This window comes from Heterocephalus glaber, unplaced genomic scaffold, assembly GCF_053883595.1.
Source record: "Heterocephalus glaber isolate CG9 unplaced genomic scaffold, H.glaber_assembly_v1.0 deba00001733, whole genome shotgun sequence".
Taxonomy (NCBI): Eukaryota; Metazoa; Chordata; class Mammalia; order Rodentia; family Bathyergidae; genus Heterocephalus; species Heterocephalus glaber.
The window spans coordinates 16,974,598-16,987,091 of record NW_028258444.1 but is presented as its reverse complement, the minus strand read 5'-3'; the positions used below and the strand labels follow the sequence as shown (position 1 = coordinate 16,987,091).

The 12,494-nt window shown below is 56.6% G+C and overlaps 1 protein-coding gene across 13 annotated transcripts in view; it reads left to right on the top strand.

Annotated features, from left to right (window-relative positions):
* The window catches only part of Hdac7 (histone deacetylase 7), a 34,989-nt gene that overhangs the window by 21,219 nt on the left and 1,276 nt on the right, over positions 1-12,494 (top strand). For 5 of the 13 annotated variants that reach the window (XM_004863123.3, XM_013079007.3, XM_021243035.2 and 2 more), the window contains 16 exons: positions 21-131; positions 268-834; positions 1,056-1,229; positions 2,458-2,677; positions 4,625-4,758; positions 4,904-5,024; positions 5,303-5,352; positions 6,649-6,756; positions 7,711-7,766; positions 7,920-8,007; positions 8,479-8,598; positions 8,813-8,910; positions 9,988-10,106; positions 10,765-10,898; positions 11,163-11,247; positions 12,326-12,461. In XM_004863123.3, coding sequence (XP_004863180.1) covers positions 21-131; positions 268-834; positions 1,056-1,229; positions 2,458-2,677; positions 4,625-4,758; positions 4,904-5,024; positions 5,303-5,352; positions 6,649-6,756; positions 7,711-7,766; positions 7,920-8,007; positions 8,479-8,598; positions 8,813-8,910; positions 9,988-10,106; positions 10,765-10,898; positions 11,163-11,247; positions 12,326-12,461 — 2,321 coding nt within the window. Of the gene's footprint in view, positions 1-20; positions 132-267; positions 835-1,055; positions 1,230-2,457; positions 2,678-4,624; positions 4,759-4,903; positions 5,025-5,302; positions 6,018-6,303; positions 6,367-6,648; positions 6,757-7,710; positions 7,767-7,919; positions 8,008-8,478; positions 8,599-8,812; positions 8,911-9,987; positions 10,107-10,764; positions 10,899-11,162; positions 11,248-12,325; positions 12,462-12,494 lie in introns of those variants that run through there. The other 8 variants (XM_087199985.1, XM_013079010.3, XM_087199986.1 and 5 more) reach the window with 6 other exon arrangements.

Below are 12,494 nucleotides of genomic sequence, written 5' to 3'. Positions count from 1 at the left end.
CACCCTGCTCCCTATGGCAGGCGCTCTTGGGCCAGCGGCTGCGGCTGCAGGAGACTTCTCTGGCCCCATTCGCCTTGCCGACAGTGTCCTTGCTGCCCGCAATCACACTGGGGCTGCCCGCCCCCACCAGGGTGAGTGGCTGGGGTGTCCCTCCCTGCTCCGAGCCCCTCAGTCTCCTGCACACCCTGCCCGGTAGCCTCACCCCAGCCCCGCACCGTCCTCTGTTGGAATCTTCTCCCCTGTGACTTCTCCTTGCCTCTCTCCCAGGCTGACGGTGACCGCAGGACCCATCCAGGTCTGGGCCCTCGGGGTCCAGTCCTGGGGAGCCCCCATACTCCCCTCTTCCTGCCCCACGGTCTGGAGCCTGAGCCAGGGGGAACCTTGCCCTCTCGCCTGCAGCCCATTCTCCTCTTGGATCCCTCAGTCTCTCATGCCCCCCTGCTGACTGGTGAGCCCTGCTGCTTCTCGTGGGAAGGGACTGGATCCCCACACCCTCCCAAGGGCCGAGCTTGGGGAGGGACCTGTCCCTCCAGCCCCCATCCTGTGCATCTTCCTGCTGAGCCCTGCATCCCGTACCTTTGTCTCCTCCTGCGGCTCTGCATGATTCTCTCCTCATGCCCCACCCCATTCTTTCCAGTGCCTGGGCTTGGGCCCCTGCCCTTCCACTTTGCCCAGTCCTTACTGGCCACCGAGCGGCTCTCTGGGTCTGGCCTCCACCGGCCTCTGAGCCGGACTCGCTCAGAGCCCCTGCCCCCAAGTGCCACTGCCCCCCCACTGCTGGGCCCCCTGCAGCCCTGCCTGGAGCAGCTCAAACCTCACTTCCAGCTGATCAAGGTGAGAGGAATTGGGTAGGGGAGGTGCCGAAAGGTGTTTAACTAGACTCCAGGAGCTGAAAGAAGAAGGGAGGCTTAGGGAGGGCAGGGACCTGGAAGGGCAAAAGAGAAGTGACTGCTGGAGTCCTAGCAAGATGAGTGGATGCCTGGTGGTCCTCCATCCACCACTACACCCCACCTTGCTCCACTGGGGCTTCTTAGCTGGCTGTCACCCCTCCCCAGAGAACAGCCAAGCCAAGTGAGAAGCCGCGGCTACAGCAGATACCCTCGGCTGAGGACTTGGAGACGGATGGCGGGGGAGCCGGCCAGGTGGTAGATGGAGGCCTGGAACACAGGGAGCCGAGCCATAGGCAGCCTGAAGCCAGGGGCCCTGTTCCTCTCCAGCAACACCAGCAGGTATATAGCTGTGCCTGGGTGCCCCTCAGAGATACCTACAGCCTGGCATTAGATGTGGAAGGGAAAGAGATAGAACATCAATGCCGGAACAGCTCTGGGACCAGTGGTTGCCTCACTGGATCTGTGGTGCCACAGCCACTCCAAGGATGGTTGCAGGCACACAGACACTGGCATGCACCCACACACACCCCTCCATGTGCACACACACGTTTCAGCAGCCTGCCAGTCTCAGGGGGAAGCCATGTCCCTTTTCTAGCAGAGAGGCTGGCCTTGCATGGCACCACGCACACTCCTGCCCTCGCTCTTCTGCCTGTGGCCAGTTGTCTCGCGTCCACGCGTGTGGCTGAGACAAAGCTTGGGCAGGCCAGGCTGCAGTACGTGAGGCAGCGTGCTCACGCTGGGCGGACCAGGCCGTGGTGCTGTAGCAGCTAGGGCTGCTATTATAAGTACCACAGAGGGGTTCCTTGACCAACAGAGAATGACCATCTCTTAGATTTGGGAACTGAAGTCTGAAATCAAGATGTTGGCAGAGGTGGTGCCTTCTCAGGCCTATAAGGGAAAGAGGTGTTCCAAGCCCCTCTGGCTTGTAGATAGTCACCTTCTCCCTGTCCTTACAGGTCTTCCCTCTGCCTCTTGCTGTGTTCAGATTTCCTCTTTTTTTTTTCATACCAGGGATTGAATTCGGGACCTTGTGCTTGCAAGGCAGGCAGCAGAACCACTGAGCTAAATCCCTGGCCCTGAATTTCCTCTTTTTATAAAGACAACAGTCCTGTTGGATTAGGGCCCACCCTAATCACATCATTTTAACTTGGTTCCCTTTGCAAAGACCCTATCTCCAAATAAGGCTACTTTCTGAAGTTCTGGGGGTTAGGACTTTAGCATGTGAGTGTGGGGGGGTCGGGCACTTCCACCTATAACACATGGTAACAGTGCATAATATGTTCAGTGGCTCATACAGGTCCATGTTCTTGGGCATCCTTGGGCATGGGGACATCCTGGTCAGAGTGGACCCAAGGGCCCAGGAGCTCTGGTGGAACTGGGTGGTCAGTCTGGGTTGCAGAGGGCTGCTGGGGGCTCAGAGTCAAAGGCCAGAGCCCGAGTGGGAACCAGGGCTAGGTTCCTCCTGGGATCTCTCTGGGAAGAGCCCCGCCTGGTTCCCAAGACTGTGGGCATGAGCAGATGGAGCAAATCCCGAGGAGACTGAGGCCCTTGCTTTTACTTCCCTCAGGTGTTGCTCCGGGAGCAGCAGCGTCTGGCTGGGCGGCTGCCCCGGGGAAGCTCTGGGGACTCTGTGCTGCTTCCTCTGGCCCAGGTTGGACACCGCCTCTTGTCCAGGACTCAGTCCTCCCCAGCTGCGCCTGCCTCACTGCCGACCCCAGAGCCCACTTGCCAGGCCCGAGTCCTCTCCAGCTCAGAAACCCCCGCCAAAGCCCTGCCCTTCATCACAGGTAAGACCAGGATTAGAGTTGCAGGGGGAGGAGGAGACTCAGGAGTGTGAGTCCACTTCTCCTCATGGGAGCACTGGCCCCTTCTCCGGGGTCTTTTTAGAGATCGTCTTACTGGATTTCCACAGTACCCCATGACAGGGACAGGTGGTTATTGTTTGACAGGCGAGCACGCAGAGGCTCAGGGAACCTAAGGTGGCAAGCCTGTAGTCAAATAGCAAGCTGGCAGTCAGGCTACGGTAGATTTTGAGTCTCTTGCCACTGTGTCCAGCCCTATTTATTTTTTTTAAAAAAATTATTACTGTTGCTCTGCTTGTAAAAAGAGGTCAAAAATGTTTCAGAAATTTTGAAAGGTACAGAAGAGCATAAGAATAAAATAAAAATCACCCACCAGGGGCCAGGGATTTAGCTCAATGGTTCCACTTCCTGCCTCGCAAGCGGAAGGACCTGAGTTCAATCCCAGGTACCAAAAAAAAAAAAAAAAAAAAATCACCAACCAGTATTCCATTGCCCCGAGACCCCTGTTCAGTGCTGCTATGCTTCAGTTCAGTCTGTTCTAGCCACATGCACCCATACAAACAGTATAATCACATGAACTGAGTTTTGTGCCCTGCTTTATTTATTTATCATATCTTGAGCACTTTTTTTGGGGGGTACTGGGGATTTAACTTGGGTCCTTGCACTTGCGCAGCAGGCGGCGGAACCACTGAGCTAAATCCCCGGCCCACTTGAGCGCTTTTTGATATAATTAATCTTTAAAACTGAGATTCTTATGTTTAATCACAGTATTTTATTTTTATTTCGTATTAGCTGGACATTTAGATTGCACCCTGCTTTTCCCCATTTTAACTTCCTTATGCCTGAGTCTTTATTCATGCCTGGGATTATTTCCTGAGGGTCACTCTTAAGGAGTGGCTTTCCCGGGTCAGATGGTGTGAGCATTTTGAAGCTCCTAGGTGTCTTGAGGTGTGCAGATACTGCTCCTCACACAGGAGTGTGCGAAGCCAGTCTCTACAGGGTGCCTGGGGCACCTAACACATAGTCCCTTGGTGCCTGCAGAGTGTTAGTTCCAGCACCCTACCCCCTAACCCCACATGGACACCAAACTCATCAGATGCTCAAGTCCCTTATGTAAAATGGTGTAGAATTTGCTTATAACCTCTGCACATCCTCCTGTGTGTGTGCATGTGTGTGTTGTGTGTGTGTGTGTGTGTGTGCGCGCGCGCGCGTGTGGTGCTTGACATCAAACCTAGGGCACTGCACATGCCAGGCAAATGCTTTACCATTGAGCTATGCCCCCGGTCCCCACCCATATGCTTTAAATCATCTCTAGATTATTTACGATACCAAATACAATGTAAATGCTACGTATATAGTCATTGCGATGTATTTGTTTAGGGAATAATGACAAGGGGAAAAAAGTCTTTATACATTTAGTACCAATGAAGCTTTTTTCCTGAGTGTTTTTGATTCACAGTTAGGAGAGACAGCTCTAGTCACTGTCCACAGCTCTACTTGTCTTATCACTAGTCCAGTGTCATTGAGGGCTTCCCTGCTCCCAGTTTTGGGGTTCTCTAGGAATTCTGACTCCACCCACTTCCACTTGGTAGCCTCTGGCCTTGTGACACCCAGAGAGAGATGCTGTTGCTGGGCCTCGATCTTGCTCAGGGCACGGGTGAAGTGCTGGCCTTCTGAGCCATCAGTGTGTGGGGCAGATGGTGGCCGCGTGGCAGCCACATTGGCTGGGGCAGTGCTGGTGTGTGCAACAGGCTGAGGGTACCTGGGCAGGCATCCTGGCAGGTGTGAAAAGGAGTGCCAGGCTGGTCTCGTTACAGGCGTAGAATGTGTTGGGGCAAGGGACACGTGCCAGGCCTGGCTCCAGGTGGCTCTCTGTGGGTGTAGCCCTGGTGGGGGTTCCCTGGGATCCTGCCCTGACCCCTGCCCTGGCAGGGCTGGTCTATGACTCCGTAATGCTGAAGCACCAGTGCTCCTGTGGGGACAACAGCCGGCACCCAGAGCACGCCGGCCGCATCCAGAGCATCTGGTCCCGGCTGCAGGAGCGTGGCCTCCGGAGCCAGTGTGAGGTGAGGGGCAGGGTGGGGCTGTGCCATCAAGGGGTTAGAGCAGTGGAAGGGAAGGTGGAAAGTCCTGGGGCCAGCCGGGGACTGGGGCAGTGGAAGGCAAGGGCAAGCAGGGGCTTAGGAGGTCTGTGGGCACTTGCTTCCTCAGTGTCTCCGGGGCCGGAAGGCCTCCCTAGAGGAGCTGCAGTCCGTGCACTCTGAGCGGCACATGCTCCTCTATGGCACCAACCCACTCAGCCGCCTCAAACTGGACAACGAGAAGCTGTCAGGTAGGGGCTGGGTGGCATCTGGCCCATGCCTCCCAGGGCTCGCCCGTCTCTCCCACCCCTGTGCGCTTTGGCTCAGCCCTGCGCAGCTGGCCCTTCCGTCCTCCTGGACAGCCCCGCTCAAGCTTGCTGCCCTTGTCCCTCTGCTGCCCACGTTCGCCTCCCTGCACTGTTTCTCTCCCACCATACCCACCCAGCCCTCTCCCCAGAACTGCCCTGCCCCTGGCCCGGCCAGAGGCTGAGAGCATCCACACTCATGGGGGCTGGGCCTCTCCCCACAGAGCTCCTGGCACAGCGGATGTTTGTGATGCTGCCCTGTGGTGGGGTTGGGGTAAGTTGCCCAGGGGTCTTCAGCGGGCATTGCCAAGAGCTCTTAGCTCTCCTCCTTTCGGTTCTCCCAGGCCCAGCCCCTGCCTGCCTGTTCTCATGGTTCTCTAGACCAGGCAGGCCAGGGGCTTTCCTGCCATGCCTTCTGCTGGCTGGAAGCTCCTTGTGGACAGGTGTATCCAGGGCCTGTCAGTGTCTCAGTGTGGAGCCCCAAGCCTTGCATTTAGAAGGCGCTTGGGAGATGTTCAGTGAAACTCAAAGAGCAGGGCCAAGACTGGAGCTTGGGATTATGTCCTCCATAATACCCCTGGGGTTGGGCCTTGGCTGTTCCGCGCTGGCCCGCAGGCTGCTTTGCCTGCCCTGGAGTGGGCCTGGTTCCCAGACCTTGGACTGCCTGCCCTGGTGCCATGGTGGTGCTCCCTGTGTCCTCAGAGACTCAGCCATTTCCCTGCCTGGCCTACTGGCCCCCTAGCTTTGTTTCCTCACTCATCACTGGTTGGGGGGTTTGCTGCCCTCTCTGGCACGGCTCTCCCTACCCAAGGAGGTCCCTCCAGGGTACAGGCATGGTGTGTGGAAGCAGGGGATGGAGGCTGAGCTCAGGAGGGAAAGTGGGAGCTCTAGTGGGGGGCTGTTTGGGAGCCAGTCAGTGCCCTGTTCACAACTCCCCATTTCTTGCCACTTTCTGGTTTTTCCAACTGTTGTTGCTTCTGTTTTCTCCTCCCTCCTCTCCCTCTCTGTCCTCTCTTTCTCTCTCTCTCCAGCCTCTTGCGACTCTCTCTGCCTTCTTCGCCTCTCTTGGTCCGCCTCGCCCTCCCCATCTCCCCATCACGCCCCCCGGCCCCTCCCTAGCCTTGAGGCCCAGGGACTGGGTTTGGGGGGCCTCCCAGCCTGGGCTAGGGGCCCTGAGTGGAAGACAGTGGTGCAGACGGCCCCTCCAGCTCCGACCGTCCCGCAGGGCCTGAGCAGACTCAGCTGGGGCTTAAAACCCCCTCCAGGCCCAAACCCCAATCCCGCCCAGGTAACGCCATGCCCCCTCCCCTGACCGGGGAGGCAGGTGTGATGCTGCGGGCAGGTGCTGGCCACAGATGGGCTGGTGCTGGGACTCACACTGGGAAGGAGCAGTCCTGTGGGGCTTGGGGGACAGGAGGCCTTGCCTTTGGGCGGTGGGGCACTGGGGAGGCAGCACCGTCTGCCCAGCTCCCTGCCCCTGGGGTCTGGCCATGGGGTGGGTACTGCCCACTGGGCACTGGCTCCTGTGGGAAGCCTTGGATGATGCGGGCTCTGACTCTGGCCCCCACAGGTGGATACCGACACGATTTGGAATGAGCTACATTCTTCCAATGCAGCCCGTTGGGCTGCTGGCAGTGTCACTGACCTCGCCTTCAAAGTGGCTTCCCGGGAGCTCAAGGTAGGGGTCTGGATTGAAGGCAGGCAGACCATGGAGGGCAGACCCTGAACCTGAACCCTCTCATTCCTCTTAGGTACTGTTATAGGGTTTGGGAGGGGCAATCGAAGACTCTGGGGACCAGGATACGATTTGAGCCCTGGGGATCCAGCTCCTGTGTTCCTGGACCCCTGTTTTCTTAGAAGCACAGGGTCCCCATCATCCAGATCATTTAAGACCTTGTTGGCTGTGGGGAAGCCAGTCTGTCTCTCCAAAGCTCGTGCTGCAGCCGTTGGTTCTTTGCAAGGCTCAGGCACTGTGCAGAGGATTTGTGCCATGGTTGTGCGGTCTGTGTGCTCTGGGCCAGGCACCTTCTGGGGACTTGTCAGAGGCAGTGTTCCTTGCCAGAGCTTTGCACTGTAGAACACAGCCCTTGTTTTAAAATCCTGGCTTCATTGTTCACAAGCAGGCATTTGGGGTCAAGTTGCTAAATCACCTAAACTTTGGATTTCTCATTCGTAGATTGGAGATGAGGGTAGTGCTTGTCCTATGGTGACATTATGAGGATGATAGGCAGCATTTATAAAGTGCTTAGCACAACAGACATATAGTTCTTTTTTTTTTTTTTTTTTTTTTGGTTCCGGGGATCCAACTTGGGTCCTTGCACTTGCACAGCAGGTGGCAAAAACACTGAGCTAAATCCCCGGCTCTAGACACATGGTTCTTAGGTAACAGCCAGTATCTGTCACTACCAAGTGATTATAGATAGGACACACCAGAGAGGGGTTCTGTGTGCAAGTCCAGCCTAAAAGCAGTGAAGACCCAGCCTGGGAGCCAAGGGCTGGACACATTCAGACATGCTGGCAGCTGCTACCCTGCACTCCTTCTCCGAGGAGGGGCCTGGAGCTGCGTGCAGGCTCGTGCAGACATGGGTCAAGAGCTGGCTATTAGGTTGACAAGTGTTCTTTTGCTCTCCAGAATGGCTTTGCTGTGGTGCGGCCTCCAGGACATCATGCAGATCATTCCACGGCTATGTAAGGCCTGGGGGAGGCCTGGCTGGGGTGAGGCAGGGCAAGTCCCCAGAGCCTTGCTGTAGGCTGGGCCAAGCCAGGGACCTGGAGGAGAGGAGATTGCAGGTGTAGGGTATGGGGAGGGAATGGGCTGGCAGAACCCTCTCCTTCTCCCAGGGGCTTCTGCTTCTTCAACTCAGTGGCCATTGCCTGCCGGCAGCTGCAACAACAAGGCAAGGCGAACAGGATCCTCATTGTAGACTGGGTAGGTCCTGCTCCCTAGTACCCACAGATCTGAGGGCTCTGTGAAAAGAGCCCTGAAGCTGGTAGTAGCGATATCTCTGCATGCCTTCATTCTGCATTGCCTCCCTGAGCCTCAGTTTCCCCTTGTGCAAAATTTGACAGCACCCACATCACAGGGCTATTGGGAGGCCCAGAGCAGGTGGTGTGTGGGAAGGTCTGACTCTCTAAGGACTCCCACATTTCATTCTGAGCATGGTCTCTTGACTTCTGTTGATAATTTTTGCATTTCCCCTACATACAGGTTCCCAGTGTGAGCTAGTCAATTACTTGGAGCTACTGAACCATGTGGCTCTAAGAACCATAGTTTCTTGCCCTCGGTGTAAGGTCCTGATCCTCAGAATTGTCACCAACCTTGAAACCCTTCTAACATGTCCTGGCATCCATCTCTCTGCTTTTGGATTTTCTCTAATTCACTGCCTCCTACCCTGTGCAGGATGTTCACCATGGCAACGGCACCCAGCAAACCTTTTACCAGGACCCTAGTGTGCTTTACATCTCCCTGCACCGCCACGATGATGGCAACTTCTTCCCCGGCAGTGGGGCTGTGGATGAGGTAATCACAGTGGGTCCACATCTTCCAGCCCTGTTAACTCTCCGACACTCACTCTTGCCTCTACACAAGCTGTGCGATCCTGGGCAAATGGCTTAGTCTCTCCAATCGTGTTTGTCCATCTGGAAGTGGAATGAAAGCTGGATAAACTGGTCTTTCAGCACCAGCACCCTGGGGCTCTGCTCTCCTCACGTCTCTCCTACATCTGCTTTTCCAGGTTGGAGCTGGCAGTGGCGAGGGTTTCAATGTCAATGTGCCCTGGGCTGGAGGCCTAGATCCTCCCATGGGGGATCCAGAGTACCTGGCAGCATTCAGGTACGTTCTGAGCCCTCCCCTGCCCCTTTTCTCTAGAGAACCAGGTTGGAGGTGATCAGTGGGCTTGCTAGCCTGTCTTCACCCAGTTACTAGACATGGTAAGCCAGCCTCAAAGGAAGACAGGACACGTAAGAATGGGATTGTTTATAAAGTCACACATGACCAAGAGCCAATGTCAAAGAAAGTGCTGGGAACCCGTCGTGTGGAGTCAGCAGGACTGCCACCTTTAGTCACAGAAGGTTACCTGCAGCAAGGAGGAGAGACTTCAGATGTCCTTAAGTGATGCCCGTATTGGGGAGGTTACTCTGAAAGACGGAGTTCAGACCCTGTACGGAGCCCTTTTCTACTTTGCTCTGGCCCTTGCACTGCATTTGGAAAAGGGAGCCTGGCAGCCAATCTGGAAACGCTTTTCTGGAGATACTCTCCATGAGAGCTAATTGTGCAGGACCCTGGACAAGAGTTCCTGGCATCTGTGTCCAGAATCTAGGGCTTTGTAGAACACCAAAGTGGACCCCAGGGTTGGGTCAAGGCTAGAGAGAAGCACCTGTTGGAGACCTGCAGAGGGAGAGGGTGAGAGGGTGGGACTTGGAGACCCAGGACCTCAGAGGGTCTGGTGAGCCTGGTAAGCTCTTCGGTGGCCAGTGAGGTGAGCCAGCCATATCTAGTCCCTGAGGCTCGGTGGCCAGAGACCAGCTCCGCTGGCTCTCAGGTTGCCCCTTCCCTTCCACTGCCCCCACAGATGCCCCCGCCCGCCCGCACACACAGACACACTCTCCTTTGTCCCCTCTGGTGTCCCATCCTTGGCTTTCTGCTTCTTGGTGGCTAAGTTCCTTGGGTGGCTGAACCCTTATTCTGTGCGTACCGAGGACATGAGTGGCCAGCCAAGGTCAAGGAGGTCAGAGAGGTCCACTAACCCCTGCTGGTCGATTGGGTGGCTTGGAGTCCTAAGAGTAGGGTGTCCTCAGCGAAGTTGCCAGGCACCAGCTGGAGCCGAGAGGGGCTCGGGCCTCTGCCTGGCAGCTCTGCACCACGTACTAGGCCCATTGTGCCGAGTCCTCTCTTCTTGCAACCTTCTAGGATGGTCGTGATGCCCATCGCCCAAGAGTTCTCTCCCGATCTGGTCCTGGTGTCAGCTGGGTTTGATGCTGCCGAGGGTCACCCAGCACCACTGGGTGGCTACCATGTTTCCGCCAAATGTAAGGGGCCCTGGCCCAGGGAGAGGTGTGGGAAATTCGAGCCAGGCGGGGGTGGGGGGGGTGGGCGGGCACCACCGCCGTCTGAGAGGGAAGGCTGAGGTCGCCAGCCCAGGGCTGTGTGAGGACTGGAGCGTGGTAGCTGGCCCTGGAATCCCCGTGGCCTCGACCAGCATAGCCAGGCCAAGGTCACTTCACCACCCCGGGCATAATGAAGTCAGGGCCCTGGGAACTTAGGTCCAACAAGTAGAAGCTCCGCCGTAGAACTCCTCGCCCCAACTGCGTGGTTTCCAGGCTGGTCTGGCCACCCCTCCGGAAAGGAGACAGGGAGAAGCAGCATGCTCTGAACAGTGGACCACTGGGCCTGGGCACAAAGAAGAGGTGGGGGAGCCCAGTGAAAAAGATTACGGTGGAGCCCATGGCCTGGATGCAAGACCCAGGCCCGCCACTTCTAGCTGTGGGGCCTTGTGCATGTTTCTTAACTTCTCTGAGCTTTGAGCAAGGAACACCAGTGGGTTTGGCACGGGGTTCCATGTGAGAGCATGTTGTCTTTGAATTGTGCTTTATAAGGGAGGAAGCAAGCAGGGAAAGCACAGAGCTAGGGATTGGGTCCACCTCTTCCCACCCCCATGCTCCTGTTTCTCCCCATCCAACCTTCTAGGTTTTGGATACATGACACAGCAGCTGATGAACTTGGCAGGAGGTGCAGTGGTGCTGGCCTTGGAGGGTGGCCATGACCTCACAGCCATCTGTGATGCCTCTGAGGCCTGTGTAGCTGCTCTTCTGGGTAACACGGTAAGCTGCTTCCACCTGCCTTCCTTGTTTCTATGGGACAAAGGAGCCTGGCTCTCACAGGACTGCCCCAAGAGTGAGCAGAGGGGATGGGATAGGGCACAGGAATGAGTCGGCACAGGTCAGGTCCATGGCCGGAGTCTCCAGGCCTGGTCACAGCCAGCAGCACATAGCTGTTTGTGTTCAGAAGGCCAAGGTCCTTGGAGGGGAGAGAGCTAGGCCTGCGGTTCTCTGGGGGCAAGGTGACTAATGGACTAATATTTGTAGGTGGATCCCCTTTCAGAAGAAAGCTGGAAACAGAAACCCAACCTCAATGCCATCCGCTCTCTGGAAGCTGTGATCCGGGTCCACAGTGAGTGTGCAGAGAGGTCACCTGCTGGGCCCGCTCGAGGAAGAACCTCAGGGGTCCACTACCCCTAGTGACCAGGTTCCAGGGATTCCCATACCAGGGAATCAGGACCATACCCAGAGACCAGGGCCACTGCTATTGGTCTGGAATAGGATTTCTGTGCATCACCACAGCGGTAATGGTGGGCAGCCCCCCATGACTGGATAACTTGAGTCCTCCAGCTGAGTCCAGTGGACTGGCCACATCTCAAGCCACAGCCCTGCACTGGGGACAGGCCAACAGGAAGACTCAGGCCTTGTTTCCCAAAAGGTCTGGTTCCCATTCCTCCCTTCAGTCCTGGCCACAGAGCGCTTGGGAGCTCTGCTTGGTTAGGGGCTGGGTCTTAGAATAATCCCCACATTTGGAAAGCATTCTAAAGTTTCAAATCAACATCATGTCTATTGAGCAAGACCTGTGATCTATGCTAGGGATATAAGAATGAATAAAAGAGATTCCCCACATCAAGAGCCTGGGGGGAGGTGGCCCATGATAGAGCCCTCCCATGTGCCAGGATCTGTGCTGGGATGCTCCAGGCACAGCAATCAGCAGGGTGAGTGCTCCTGTGGTCCAGAGGGGCTGTGCGGGGCACCCATAATGATGCTGTGCCCTGGGGCTGTGTTCTGTCACCTCCATACTCCCCCTTCTTAGCTGGGGGCCTGGGCACTCATGAGGGCTGCATGAGACCCTGTGTCCAGCAGGCCAGGGCACAGGGTATGTGTGGTAAGTGTGACAGACCCCACCTAGCAGCAGTGGGCCCTGCTGGCACTCTCAGGATCCCAGCACACATAGGGAGTGCTCAGAGGTGGCCTTTCAGCCAAAGGGGTTGGCGAAAAGGCTCAGGCATCCGCAAAGACACCGCCCCCACCACCACCATAGCCACACTGAACCTGTTCTGCTCACCCTTCAGGGCCGTGAGGTCAGGGTTGTTGCATTGAGGATAAGGCCAGGAAGGAACACCCCAAGCTGAGGACACACTCCTTATTCCTGGGTGGAAGGTGGATGGGCTCGTTCTCCCAAATTCTGACCCAGCTTCTTGCTCCAGGTAAATACTGGGGCTGTATGCAGCACCTGGCCTCCTCGCCGGACCTCTGGGCGCCCAGGGTACCAGGGGCTGATGCAGAAGTAGAGGCTGTCACTGCACTGGCATCCCTCTCTGTGGGCATCCTGCCTGAAGACAGGTAACGGCAGACCCCTCGACCATGCCACAGCCT